Consider the following 14419-nt stretch of genomic DNA (forward strand, 5'->3'; position numbering starts at 1 on the left):
TGACGTTATGGGTTATAATTTCTATGCAATAACTCTTGCAAAACCTTTCAAAACAAGTAGGATTACTGTGTGTATGTATGGACATGAATGCATGAGTGAATTGAATTTGTTTTCTATGAGTTCTTTTTATAAGAGTATTTTAGGTTGCGAGCTCTTTCCCTGATCGCATTAACTTCGTAACCCGAGATACTGTTGTACTGTAAGAGATTTTCGGCTTTATTATAGATTTGATCTCAATTAGGTCTTATACGCCTATAGATACGCAATTGGCATATCGCCTAATTATACAACTGACATTGTTCAAAGTACTGTCCTTGATCTTGTTCAACACTTTTTTTTATGTCATTTTTCCTACCATGTTATTTATTATTGTAATGTTGCCACTCTTTGTTACAGATGGACCCAAATTACGAGGGAGACTTGTTAGAACGCCGCACAATTTTTGGCCTCACACTAGAACAGAGAAGGAATGATGCAACAATAACCCCTGATCTTATGAAGAATATTGTAACCAAGAAAGAGGAGGTAACTTGTTTCCATTAAATAAACAATTCCTGATTGTTTTGTATTTCTTTAATAGTTCTAAATATATTTTACATTTCCTAAAAGTTAATGATTTGCAAACATTTTTCAGCTTAATGAAGAGGCAGTTCGAGACCTGATTGTTGCCAGCATAGCAGTAAAATATACCCAGTCGAATTCTGTGTGCTATGCTAAATCTGGCCAGGTTATTGGTATTGGTGCAGGCCAGCAGTCTCGCATTCATTGCACAAGACTTGCTGGAGACAAAGCAAATAACTGGTGAGTGTTAATTATTCTGTGGGCAGTAATATTGGGTAATTCATTGTTTCATAATTTGATACGCGGTAGGTAATTTGAATTTAATTCAGAATAACTTATATTTTTTTCTTGTATCAAATTAATTTTACAAGTATTGGTTTGCCTTATTTTTACGTGGCTAGTAGTGTACTTAATTTTATCAACTAAGGCTTTCCTTGTACACCAGTAAATATTTGTTAAATACCTGATGACCTTTTTGTTGGTTATTCTGTAATTATCTATAGAAATTTTATGGATTTGATGATATTGGATGTGTTAGATATCTTTATCGTCGTACAGGTATGTGTAGATTCCCAGGAGCACTCCTAAGTTTTTTCCACCTGAATTGCAGTTTCGTAGCATAGATGATTATAGGGCTTATGCTGCAAAAATTAGTTTTACATAAAAAAAAGCTTTTACTTACACCCACCAATCATATTTGGTACATTCAAGCCTGGGATTCGTGGACAAATGTGGTATTGACGGGTTTAACAGACAAAAATGCTCTTAAAAATTACTATCTAATTTCCAGATGTCTGCATCGTAAATATTGTTTCAGAAATATTTCTACTCTTTTTGTTAAGTTCTGTTGAGTCTATGTATAAAATAATTCAGTGAATCTGCACTATGATAATCACGATGTGGCTCACATGTTATGACTTTTTTTTTTTTTAATAAATAGGAAGCCTTGAGGCTTTATAAAATGAACTGGTGAATGGTTTGCTTTTACAGTGATTGTTAATGAATGATCTTGTATGCTGTATTTATGATGTGATATTTTCAGGTGGATTCGGCATCATCCCCGTGTTTTGGACATGAAATTTAAAGAGGGTGTGAAAAGAGCTGAAAAATCAAATGCTATTGATAATTTTGTGGGTGGCACAGTTGGTAAGTTTACTTCTTTAGTTTCCACTGAAGATGAATAAAAGCATTGTTTGCAATGTAAGTTTGTGTATGGTAACACAGGAGAATGAAGCCTATGTACATTGTGTTTGTAACATTAATTTATAGTTCTTTATCTGGCTACCATACCAATAATAGTTTTTAAGATACAAATATTTATTCATAGGAAAAGATATGCCTGAGACACAGTTTGCTGCTATGTTTGAAAGCAGACCTGCCCCATTGACTGAGGAAGAGAAGGAAGCCTGGATAAAGAAGCTTAGCCATGTTGCTCTGTCATCTGATGCATTCTTCCCATTCCGAGACAATGTAGATCGTGCAAAGCAGGTGAGGATATTTTTCATTTATAAGTCTTCAAAGTCTGGTGTCTTTATACTGGGTGGGTTCGAGAGGAATTTGTTTCTTAGCTACTGTAGGATGGTTGGTAAATAATTCCTTATCTCCCAAATTTTTTTTTATTGCCTGCTTATTAAGGTAAACCCATTTTTTTCATACATTGAAAACTGTGTGTGGTGCACAACTTTACTAATTTTAAGTTATATATGAAAAGTTTCTTGCATTTTGCAACCAGAAAGAAATTTATAGATTGGATAAATTATTTTAAGTACAGTACTAATGTACGTTAAATTTTGCTTAAATCTCGCAAAGATAATTATTGTGCTGGATGCTCTAATGAACGCAAACAAGTATTCTCGCTGAATTCCAAATATCACAGGACTGTAAAACTTGTTTCATTTTAATTGTATCTTGTACAAAAATGTGTAGATAAAATGGATGAACATTTAAATTAGTCTTTTGAAGGAGATATTTATATCTTATTACTGTATTTTTAATGATGATTATAATCACATATGTGATGGGGTCAGTACCAAGTGTGTGAAACTTTTAATTTTTTTTTTATCATTTTCTATTCTTTCTCTCTCACTCCTTTCACTTTAAGTAAAGATTATGGACCGATAAAATGATTAAGCATCAAAATCAGTGTTTACAAAGCATTATAAACTTCATGTGATTTCTTTGAAACATTTTTCTTATGAAATGTTCTCTACTTATAGATTACATAAGTACAGTACATTAAAATGATTGATACCAATCTTGTATGAATTATGTATTTTACAAAACCTGTAAGCATAGTGGCTAAAAGTCCCTAACTAGATTTCAAATCAATACATTAGATGTATAGTATTTGCTATCCTGCATCTTTATAAGCAACTAATTAATCAAGGACAAAGGATATGCGGTATCTTGAGTAATCGCATTAAATTTTATATTATGATGCAAGTCTTACCAATTTTTTTTTTCCTAACTGTAGCATTTGGGTAAGCCCAGTGGGATTTGCTGATAGTGGTAGGTTGGCCACCTGTTTAGATACTACTGCTAAAGAATTTATGGGGTCCTTTGACTGGCCAGACTGTACTACATTAGATTTTTCTCTTTGGTTATGGCTCATTTTGTCTTTGCCTGCACATACACTTAATAGTCCAGCCTATTATTTCCACATCCTCCTCTGTCCTCATACACCTGACAACACTGAGATTACCAAACAATTCTTCTTCTCTCAAGGCATTAACTACTGCACTGTAATTGATCAGTGGGTACTTTTCTCTTGGTAAGGGGAGAAGAGAGACTTTATATATGGTAAGCAGCTCTTCAAGGAGGACAACTCTAAAATCAAACCATTTCTCTAGTCTTGGGTAGTGCCATAGCCTCTGTACCATGGTCTTCCACTGTCTTCGGGTAGAGTTCTGTTGCTTTAGGGTTGACTTGCGCGCACTATTATATCGCATTCCTCTTCCTCTTGTTTTTTCAAGTTTTTTGTAGTTAATATAAAATATTTATTTTAATGTTGTTACTGTTCTTAAAATATTTTATTTTGATTGTTCATTACTTCACTCATAGTTTGTTTATTTCCTTATTTCATTTCCTCACGAGTATTTATCCTGTTGGAGCCCTTAGGCTTATAGCATCCTGCTTTTCCAACTAGGGTTGTAGCTTAGCAAGTGATTATAATAATAATAATACCCCATTCCCTTAACTTTCAAATTTTTATTTCTACTTCACCTTGGAAATAAATGGGGCTTGAGGCCCAATAGGGGTTTGGTGCTTTTTCTCAATTCTAAAGGGAAATTGATCACTCCTCCCTGATGGCTTGCGCCCAACCACTATCACATCATAATTCATGTCATTAATTGGTTTTCATGGTCAGGTGGGCACTGTAGCTGAGCTAGCTTCATCAAGCTCTGGGTGCGTTAGTGTTTGAAAGCTAGAGTTGCGAATCCCAAGATCCTGTCATCTGCTAGTTAACACACCTCCAATTCCTACTCTGAATTGTAATCTAAAGCCATTTCCCTATCACTTTATTCAATCAGTTACATCTGCTGTACATTATTACTTTGGATTTCAGCTATGCCTTGCAATGTCTGACCATTTTTCATGGGGCCTTTTGCTTACTGCTGACTGATATAGCAGTCATGCTACTTAGTGCCAGATTGCCGACCACACTAATTTCACACTACACAAGTATACAGTGGAATACCCCAGAAATTTGGGCAAAAGGGAAAAAGTCAAGAAAGAAATGGACACTGAACATCCTTCCTAGATTTTATTCTGGGCAAGGGAACCCAGCAAGAACTTTAGAACTTCCATATTATTTTATCTTGAACATGCCAAATAGAAATCTAGGTGGACTGTTCCGATTTAATTGAAGGGAAGAATACAGTAATTAATATACTAAATAGTTCAAAGCTCGGGTAAGATTTTATAAACAAACTTTTTACAAAAGATTAAAAATAATGGCTGATGGGGAGAAACTTTATGAAAGGAAACGGATACTATGTAAATGAAAAATTATTTATTTCAAAATTAATAAAAGGCAATTAGAAAATGTCTTATAATATGGAATGATAAGTAGAATGAAAAAATTCATATCATGAAAAAATGAATTATTCATAGAAAATCATGGCAATATCCTAGAAGCTCTAATTTTAGTAAACTTGCCATAGACACGTAAATCTGATTAATAAAGAACTGCATAAGACCCTCTTCACACTAAAACAATGTATCTATCCGTTGCCAGCTGCAGCATTACTTGGACAAGTTGAGATCTACGGAAGTTTTTCATAATGGTCTCAATGGGTCAAAATATATTTTATGTATCAATACAAGTTTCACACTCATATCTGGGACAATCACCATACCAGGACACTTAGGAGTCCCCAGATTGCTCCTTGTCCACTGGAATGGATCCCTCCCCCCAGAGATACATGGAAGTTATGCAGTGCAATGTCCAGTCTTTAGTTTCCCCCCGATTTCTAAACCAGAACTCGCTTACCAGTGGAGGCTAGGGCGCTGTTTACTCTTTATCACCCCAATGTTTTTAGTTATAAAATTGGTAAGCTATGAAAGAAACTGGCTATATCATAATAGAAATTGGGTTGAACTTGGGTTTCGACTTATGCCATACTCACTGAACTGTATTGATCTCGCTACTATTGCAGTACCCTACAGAGAGTAGGGCACATTGTCAGTCTGAAACAAAATATTGGATTACTTGGGACACTTTAAAGATGGGATTAGGGTAAATATATAAATTACAATATTAACTACTGTACACTATATAAATGAAATAAAAAAAAAATCAAATTTTTTCAATACAAATTCTATTATCATAACATTATTATTCCTTCTGGGTTGGGGAGACTGTTATACTCTTCAGTACCTTTGTCGGCACAGATTTCTCTTTATCTCATATATAGTTATCCTGCTTGCCCTCATGCGTAGGCACTAACACTTCCCTCACTCTTCCCCACTTTAGGAAGCTCATGCCTATCTGCTATCAATTTTAAGGTCCTTCCTTTACCTCTCATAATAGTAATTTTGTGCTGTTCTATAAAGTCTACTCCTAAATTACACAAGTCTGAAATCCCATCTTGAAGAGCTGCTGAGCAGCGTTGCTGATTTTTATGTGGATACTCCCGGACAAGTTAAGGATAATCAGTGTTGCCAGCTGTAGCGGGCAAGACTCGTCCCCGTGCCTATTATGACATACTGTACTTTACGTTACCTTTGATGTCTAAACGAGATGCCGCAGGGTCACTGGATAGGCCCTTGGTTTACCGAGACAGTCACATCCTGCTGTCTTCCCCTCCAGTGCCATGTCGGTTAGAATATAGGTCCTGCAGGAAGTGCCACGGTGCCTTGAGAAGGCAGCGTACTCCTATCGCCTGATTTGGGATCCTCACTGCCTCATTGAATGGTGTTACTGTATGGCAATAAGGCATGGCTAGCCCCCTTCCCACTCTTCCTCCCAATGACTGTTGCCCCTTTGTCCTCATGAATTGGTTGGAGTTATTGGCTGGGGTATCTTCTGCCCTGTGATAGGAGTGAAAGCTGTGGGATTCTGGGGTAGGGTCCTCTACTCAAGCTGAGATTTCCTCTCCTCTTAGTCTGATGACCACAACCTCCTGTTCCCAGAATAGCTGGTTGATGCCATCTTGATTCTCTGTGGTGTCTTTCTAAATGTTATGTGACCTTGGTTGTTAACAGCATATCTGGAAAGGCTCTCTAGTTTCAGGTTAACTATTTTTCATGGCCAACATGTTTGCCAGCATCCGGTTATTCTTTAACAAATGTCCACACAGATGAGGGGTAGCCATATGCGTGTTTACAGTACAGTCACCGGTCTGCTTATTATCTTTGGGTCGGTTGGTACGCATGGTTTAGATGTTATTACAGTCTGTTTATATGGGTCATGAAGCTGTAGATGGATTCTCCCACCCAAATTTTTAGTGATAGTGCTCTTTCATATTGCTTTTTTCTTGCATCAGCTCTCTGGTGTCCAACCTCTTTAACTTCCACTACAGGTGCTTCTACCAATAACCAAAGAAGCTGAATTAATTTTTCTTGTTCTTGTCACTCATGCATAAGTAGTGCTATTTTATGATGATTACACTCTATTTTATTTGATCATGGATACGGTTAGTAATCTCTGACAACATCATCCAGTTCGTACTCTATTTTGCATAGGAATTTTCATTATTCTAACTTTCTTTTGCATTTAGATCATCCCAGACTGTATTCCATACTAGATATGCAGTTAATTTTAACAGCCATGCTTTGTATACCAAAAAGCTCATTACTAATCAGTATTGTATAAATTTTATTCCAACTGTGACCAGATTGTGTAATGATCTAACCTGATGATTGAATAGAGCTTGTAGTAGATACTTTAATGCTGACCAGGTTGACCTGAGTCTAGTCTTATAGTTTATATATGACTAATATGTTCAATGTAGTTACTCATTTTAATATATTTTGATTTTTACTCTCCTTTATAACTGTTACTTATCTATTTCCTCTGGGCTGCTCTTCCTGTTGGAGCCCTTGGCCTTGTAGCTTTCTGCTTCTCCAATTTAGATTGCAGTTTGTAAATTTGAATTTTCATTTTTTAAAAAAGTGATTCTAGATTGAAAAAATATTAGCTAGAATTTAAATATTGATTTTCTGATAATTCTTATTTGCTAGGGCAAAATTATGTACTTTGAAAAAAAATTACCGCCCCCCCCCCCGTAACGAGGGCAGAATTTTGCCATTAGAGCAGTGGGGGAAATATGGAAAGTAAAAGAAGCTGAAACTGGGTAGATGACAGTCTGGTTCTTCTCCAAATGGAGTAAGTCTGTCCATCGGCCTTCTTCCAGTAATCTGATCTATGACTCTCCTCTGTCTCCCTCCATCAGGGTGATGAAGAACAATGACAAATATAGTGATATTACCTTCAGGCAAACAATTGAAGAAACCCTTGGCCAACAACTAAAGAATTGATGATAGCGGTGGAATTAGTGATATCTAGCACTTATCCGCTTAGTAAGTCACCGGAATTTCCTCAGGACACTGAGGAAATAGCCATGAAAGGTATCCCATCAACACACAAATAGTAAAATCTCCTCCCCTACCTGATATAAGCCCCTCTTCGTCCTTTCTTCTGCCAACCAATGAAGTCTTTGGGATTATAGCCTTTATTCTTGATTGTGTAATAGCTATACAGTATTAATCTGCTTTCATGTTGCCATGTAGAATCACACCACTCCCTTTAACCATTGGAAATATTCCCTTCCCGAGGCATTTTACTTGAACCCCCTGACACCCCTAGCTTAGAGACTTAGATACTCCTATCTCGCCCCACCACCAACCAAAATACTGTACTTGCGATTCTAGCCCCTATTCATGATAACATACTGTAGTCTATTTTAGTTTATTTCAACGTTGGGATAAGTGTTCAAAACCCACAAAGTACCACATAGCATTTCTTCATTGGTTCTCCACCTCTGACAACACCCCCACCTATAACATCACTGTTATCAGTAATGCAAGTTGTTGACAGACGACAAGATTTTTTTCTCTTATTTTATTCCTTTTTCCTCAACTATCAGTTTTATAAAATTATATCTCCGTCTTATTTATTTCATATTGGTATTATTCATTGTTTTCCCGAGTAAAAGTTAGCCTCTCTTTCTCTCTCTCGCGTGTGTGTGGGGCGGGGGGTTGCAGATATGTTAATTTTGTTTATCGGGGAACAAAAGGATATTACCGACACTATAAAGGTGAGCAAGCTGGGTATATTTCTGGCATTCCATGCAACTTTTTTCTCTGGTATATTTAGCAGTATTTATACCTTAGAAATGGTGTTTTAAGGAGCATTTCACTGGGCGACACAGGTCCCTCGCCCAGAAATAGATTTTTCCTTCATCAAAATCCCTTTTTCATTACATTTCTCTAATGTAAAGTCCATCATTACTGAAGTGTAGTTTTATGTTTCCACGGGTATTTATCATGGAATTATGTGATAACGGTCAATTCTATGAATAGGCCTATCATTTTTTTTTTTTTACACAAAATCACAGTGCTTTACCTTTTAGAGAAAATCATGTAAAACTAATTTCTGAAAAAAATTATTCAATAATCACTTCACAATGAGGGGAAAGAATATTTTGGTTGTTTAGAGTGAAATACAATACAAAATGAAGTAAACTCTCAAAAAAATTCTATAATCAGCAGTAAAACAAACAAGTATGGAAATATGTTATTTTCATTAGTAAAATAAATTTTTGAATATACTTACCCGATAATCATGTAGCTGTCAACTCCGTTGCCCGACAGAATTCTACGGAAGGGATACGCCAGCGATCGCTATACAAGAGGGGGGTGTACTCACAAGCGCCACCTGTGGCCAGGTACTGCAGTACTTCTTGTTGACACCACTTCAATTTTTCCTCGGTCCACTGGTTCTATGGGGAGGAAGGGTGGGTCAATTAAATCATGATTATCGGGTAAGTATATTCAAAAATTTATTTTACTAATGAAAATAACATTTTTCAATATTAAACTTACCCGATAATCATGTAGCTGATTCACACCCAGGGAGGTGGGTGAAAACCAGTGTACATGTATATCAAGAAGCTAAGTATCCCGTATTTCATATTATCAGTTATTCAAAATAACAATGAAATTACAAGTACCTGGTAAGGAAGTCGACTTGAGCCATTACTCTGCCTTAAATAAGTTCGTCTTCCTTACTGAGCGCAGCGTTCCTCTTAGGAGGCTGAACAACTCTAAGGTGCTGAAGTATCAAGGGCTGCAACCCATACTAAAGGACCTCATCACAACCTTTAACCTCGGCGCTTCTCAAGAAAGAATTGACCACCCGCCAAATCAACAAGGATGTGGAAGGCTTCTTAGCCGACCGTACAACCCATAAAAAGTATTCAAGAGAAAGGTTAAAAGGTTATGGGATTATGGGAATGTAGTGGCTGAGCCCTCGCCTACTACTGCATTCGTTGCTACGAATGGTCCCAGGGTGTAGCAGTACTCGTAAAGAGACTGGACATCTTTGAGATAGAATGATGCGAACACTGACTTGCTTCTCCAATAGGTTGCATCCATAACACTCTGCAGAGAATGGCTCTGTTTGAAGGCCACTGAAGTAGCCACAGCTCTCACTTCATGTGTCCTTACCTTCAGCAAAGCAAGGTCTTCTTCCTTCAGATGAGAATGTGCTTCTCTAATCAGAAGCCTGAATAGTAAGAAACTGAGTTCTTAGAACTTGGAAAAGAAGGTTTCTTGATAGCACACCATAAGGCTTCTGATTGTCCTCGTAAAGGTTAAGACCTTTTTAGATAGTACCTAAGAGCTCTAACTGGGCAAAGTACTCTCTCCAGTTCATTCCCCACCAAGTTGGACAGGCTTGGGATCTCGAACGACTTAGGCCAAGGACGTGAAGGAAGCTCGTTTAGCAAAAACCGAGCTGCAAGGAACATGTAGCCGTTTCAGATGTGAAAACAATGATCCTGCTGAAGGTGTGGATCTCACTTACTCTTTTAGCTGTTGTCAAGCACACGAGGAAAAGAGTTTTTAATGTGAGGTCCTAAAAAGAGGCTGATTGGAGAGGTTCAAATCTTGATGACATAAGGAACCTTAGGACCACGTCTAGATTCCAGCCTGGAGTGGACAACCGACGTTCCTTTGAGGTCTCAAAAGACCTAGGGAGGTCCTGTAGATCTTTGTTGGTGGAAAGATCCAAGCCTCTGTGGCGGAAAACCGCTGCCAACATACTTCTGTAACCCTTGATCGTAGGAGCTGAAAGGGATCTTACTTTCCTTAGATATAACAGGAAGTCAGCAATCTGGGTTACAGTGGTACTGGTTGAGGAAACTGCATTGGTCTTGTACCAGCTACGGAAGACTTCCCCTTGAGACTGATAGATTCTGAGAGTGGATGTTCTCCTTGCTTTGGCAATCGCTCTGGCTGCCTCCTTCGAAAAGCCCCTAGCTCTTGAGAGTCTTTCGAAAGTCTGAAGGCAGTCAGACGAAGAGCGTGGAGGTTTGGGTGTACCTTCTTTACGTGAGGTAGACGTAGAAGGTTCACTCCTAGAGGAAGAGTCCTGGGAATGTCGACCAGCCATTGCAGTACCTCTAAGAACCATTCTCTCGCGGGCCAGAGCGGAGCCAACCAACGTCAGCCGTGTCCCTTTGCGAGAGGAGAACTTCTGAAGTACCCTGTTGACAATCTTGAAGGGCGGGAATGCATACAGGTCGAGATGGAACCAATCCAGCAGAAAAGCATCCACGTGAACTGCTGCTGGGTCTGGAATCGGAGAACAATACAACAGGAGTCTCTAGGTTATCGAGGTAGCGAACAGATCTATGGTTGGCTTCTTCTTCTTCTTTAGATTGCCCGGAGCTTCTCTCCAGACAGGGGCTTTTTGACGGTGCGTCTAGCCCCTAAATGGTTGGCTGACCCCACAGGGCCCAAAGTCTGCTGCAAACATTCTTGTGAAGGGTCCACTCTGTGGGGATGACCTGACCCTTCCGGCTGAGGTGATCTGCCATGACATTCATACCGCCCTGAATAAACCTCGTTACCAGCGTGAGCTTTCGATCTTAAGTCCAGATGAGGAGGTCCCTTGGGATCTAGAACAACTTCACGAAAGAGTCCCTCCCTGCTTGAAGATGTAAGCCAGGGCTGTGGTCTTGTCAGAGTCCACCTCCACCACTTTGTTAAGCTGGAGGGACTTGAAGTTTATCAAGGCCAGAAGAACCGCCAACAACTCCTTGCAATTGATGTGAAGTGTCCTTTGTTCCTGATTCCATGTTCCCGAGCATTCCTGTCCGTCCAAAGTCGCACCCCAGCCCGTGTCTGATGCGTCCGAGAGGAGAAGGCGGTCGGGTTTCTGAACAGCCAAAGATAGACTTCCTTGAGAAGAAAGCTGTTCTTACACCACGCGAGAGAAGACCTCCTCTCTTCGGAAACAGGAACTGAGACCGTCTCTAGCGTTATGTCCTTTATCCAGTGAGCAGCTAGATGAAACTGAAGGGGGGGAGGTGGAGTCTCCCTAACACGATGAACAGGGCCAGCGATGAAAGTGTCCCTGTTAGACTCATCCACTACCTGACTGAGCATCGGTTCCTTCTCAGCATGCTCTGGATGCATTCTAGGGCTTGGAAGATCCTTGGGGCCGATGGAAAAGCCCGAAAAGCTCGACTCTGTGAAGATCCATACCCAGGGAGACAATGGTCTGGGATGGGACGAGCTGAGACTCCTCAAAATTGACCAGGAGGCCCAGTTCCTTGGTCAGATCCATAGTCCATCTGAGAATCTCCAGACAGCGACGACTTGTGGGAGCTCTTAAAAGCCAGTCGTCTGACGGAGCCGGACACAAGATCATGGTACTGCTGCACAGTCTGTGAACTGTCAACCATGGGGAAGCGAGGAAGTACAGTGACAACCCGAAGTGTCTAGACTGTCTGGGTCGTACAGACAACTCCTTATCGGGTTGCTGAGGTTGCCGCACTGCGTCACAACAAGTCACTTCTGCTGGTTGTTGAACGTCTTCCCAGTGACACACTGACTCCGTAAACAAAAAAATCCTCTAACAAGGACTAAGCTTGGACTGCATGTCTTGCAACACAGCTCAAGGTCTATGGGAGCAGGTGTGGTAACAGACGGGGTTAGCGACTGAAGTGGAACCATTACCTTCCCTGGGAGCATGTTATGCTTAAATAAAAGTCCATAGGAGGCTACGCAGCTAAAGGCTCCTCTCCAAATGACAGAGTCCTCAAGGGAATATCAGAAGGAGGGAGAAAAGCACTTTCTCATCTACAGGGACCATATCCGAGAAAAGCTAAGTTCTCTCAGTGAGGGTTTCACTGGTGCAAAAGCAGCAGACTAGAAGGCAACGTTATGAAACTGCTTGACAGTCTAGTGAGTTGGCAACAACCAAAGAAGTGTGACTGAGAAGCATGCGGTAAGGTATGCAGAGCATGCTGTATGCAGAGCATGCTGTATGCAGAGCATGCTGTATGCAGAGCATGCTGTATGTAGAGCATGCTGTAAGGTAAGCAGAGCGTGTTGCATGGCGTGTAACATTTCTCAGAAATTCCATGACCAGTGCTAGAGTGAGTAATATCGCATTACCGTCCATTGAAAGTGCACGTGCCGAGGGAATTGATTTAGACTGTTTTGTTGATGAATTTGATAGCCGGCATGATAATCGTAGAATTAAGCTACACTAAATGTACTATAATCTACTTCACCTCAGGAAAGGGAAACTCGCCCTGTTGGCAACACTGCATTACTTCATGCATGCTTGCATGGGGTTTAATATCAACATAATATTACCTTACATTCATAACTCATGATTCATTTTTATTTAGAAGATATTTTTGCCATATTTTGCGATTTGTTAAAAATATATTGCAAGGAATACATATATATTTTTATATAAGTAATACAAATAACCTCCATTATCATAATGTTTGTGTAGGCATACATGTATATGATTACAAATGCAAGTTATGAAAGTAATGAGGTGTTATTATTGTCATTTGTTATTCCCAAGTTGAATGGGAAGAAGCTCAAGTTGAGGAAAAAATGGCAGATGCATGTGTTGAGGTGGCTGACTCATAGCATGAGATTGCTGCCTCAAGAGTTGCGCTTGCTGTAAGGGTTGCGGATGCGCAGTAGCAGGTTCCTGAGGAACGAGTTAAGGTTCCTGAGGTGTGAGCTGCGAGAGTTGAGGTAGCGGCTGCGCAGAACGCAGTTCTTGTCTCGCGAGTTGAGGTTCCTGAGGTGCTAGCCTAAGGAGTTGAGACTCTTGCCTTGAGGAGGGTTGAGGTCGCTGCAGCGAGTGCTGAGGTGGCTGCCTCATTGATGGAAGAGGTTGTCGTACCTCAAGAGATTGTTGCCTCGCTGGTGGAACCGCAAGCGGAAGCGGAGGAAGTAAGGCATAAGACTCCTGCTCCCATTGCTGAGGTTGCCTTAAGGAAGGTTAAGGTTGCTGCACAACGCTGGTAACTGGCAACTCAGAACGCGGTAAGGTAGCCTGAGGAACCTCAACTTCGTACGCCTGGCAGACTGGACTGCGGTGAGGCGGAGCTCTCGCAGGAGGAGGCGGAGGTTGCTGCACACCGCTGGTAACTGGCAACTCGGAACGCGGTAAGGTAGCCTGAGGAACCTCAACTTCGTACGCCTGGCAGACTGGACTGCGGAGAGGCGGAGCGTTCGCAGGAGGAGGTGTAACCTTCTCAGCCTGAAACTCACGCATTAAGACCGCAAGCTGCGACTGCATGGACTGCAGCAAAGTCGTCTTGGGATCAACAGACGATAAGGTCTGTTGAGGCAAAGCCTTAATAGAAGATGAGGTCTGTTAAGGCATCGCCTTACCTCTCTTAGGAGGTGTGCAGTCACCTGATGACTGAGGAGAGTCAGAGCTAACCCAATGACTGCATCCGGGTTGTTGAACTCTAACTTCGTACGTCTGGCATAGGTCTGGACTTTACGTTTAAGAGGTCTTGAGACCTGAGACCAGCGTTTTCTCCCCGAAATTTCTTCTGCAGACGAGCAAAATAAGGGCTCAATCGTCTGCGGGTGGGAGTGACGGTCTCTGTAAGACACGCCCGCAACCACCGAGGATACTTCTGTGCGCCGATCAAGGCCTGCCGAACCCTTTGCCCTTCGACATTGCTTCTCCCCTGGGCTTGGGAGCTTGCAAGAGGTCCCGGACTGGGAGGACGACTGGCACGCACAGAAGTACACTCACGCACAACACTGACACACTTTGCGCTAATCACTTATCACTTTTGATTTTCTGTTTGCACTTATTTCACTGAACTCGAAACTTTAAGTGGTTTGTACCTGAAACACG

At 40.6% G+C, this 14419-nt stretch overlaps 1 protein-coding gene across 1 annotated transcript in view; it reads left to right on the forward strand.

The window, feature by feature from the left end:
- The window catches only part of LOC137631749 (bifunctional purine biosynthesis protein ATIC), a 71805-nt gene that overhangs the window by 51008 nt on the left and 6378 nt on the right, over nt 1-14419 (forward strand). The window contains exons 9-12 of the mRNA XM_068363677.1: nt 397-525; nt 635-801; nt 1604-1707; nt 1889-2049. Coding sequence (XP_068219778.1) covers nt 397-525; nt 635-801; nt 1604-1707; nt 1889-2049 — 561 coding nt within the window. The remainder of the gene's footprint in view (nt 1-396; nt 526-634; nt 802-1603; nt 1708-1888; nt 2050-14419) is intronic.

The sequence above is a fragment of the Palaemon carinicauda genome, chromosome 40 (assembly GCF_036898095.1).
Source record: "Palaemon carinicauda isolate YSFRI2023 chromosome 40, ASM3689809v2, whole genome shotgun sequence".
Lineage (NCBI taxonomy): Eukaryota > Metazoa > Arthropoda > Malacostraca > Decapoda > Palaemonidae > Palaemon > Palaemon carinicauda.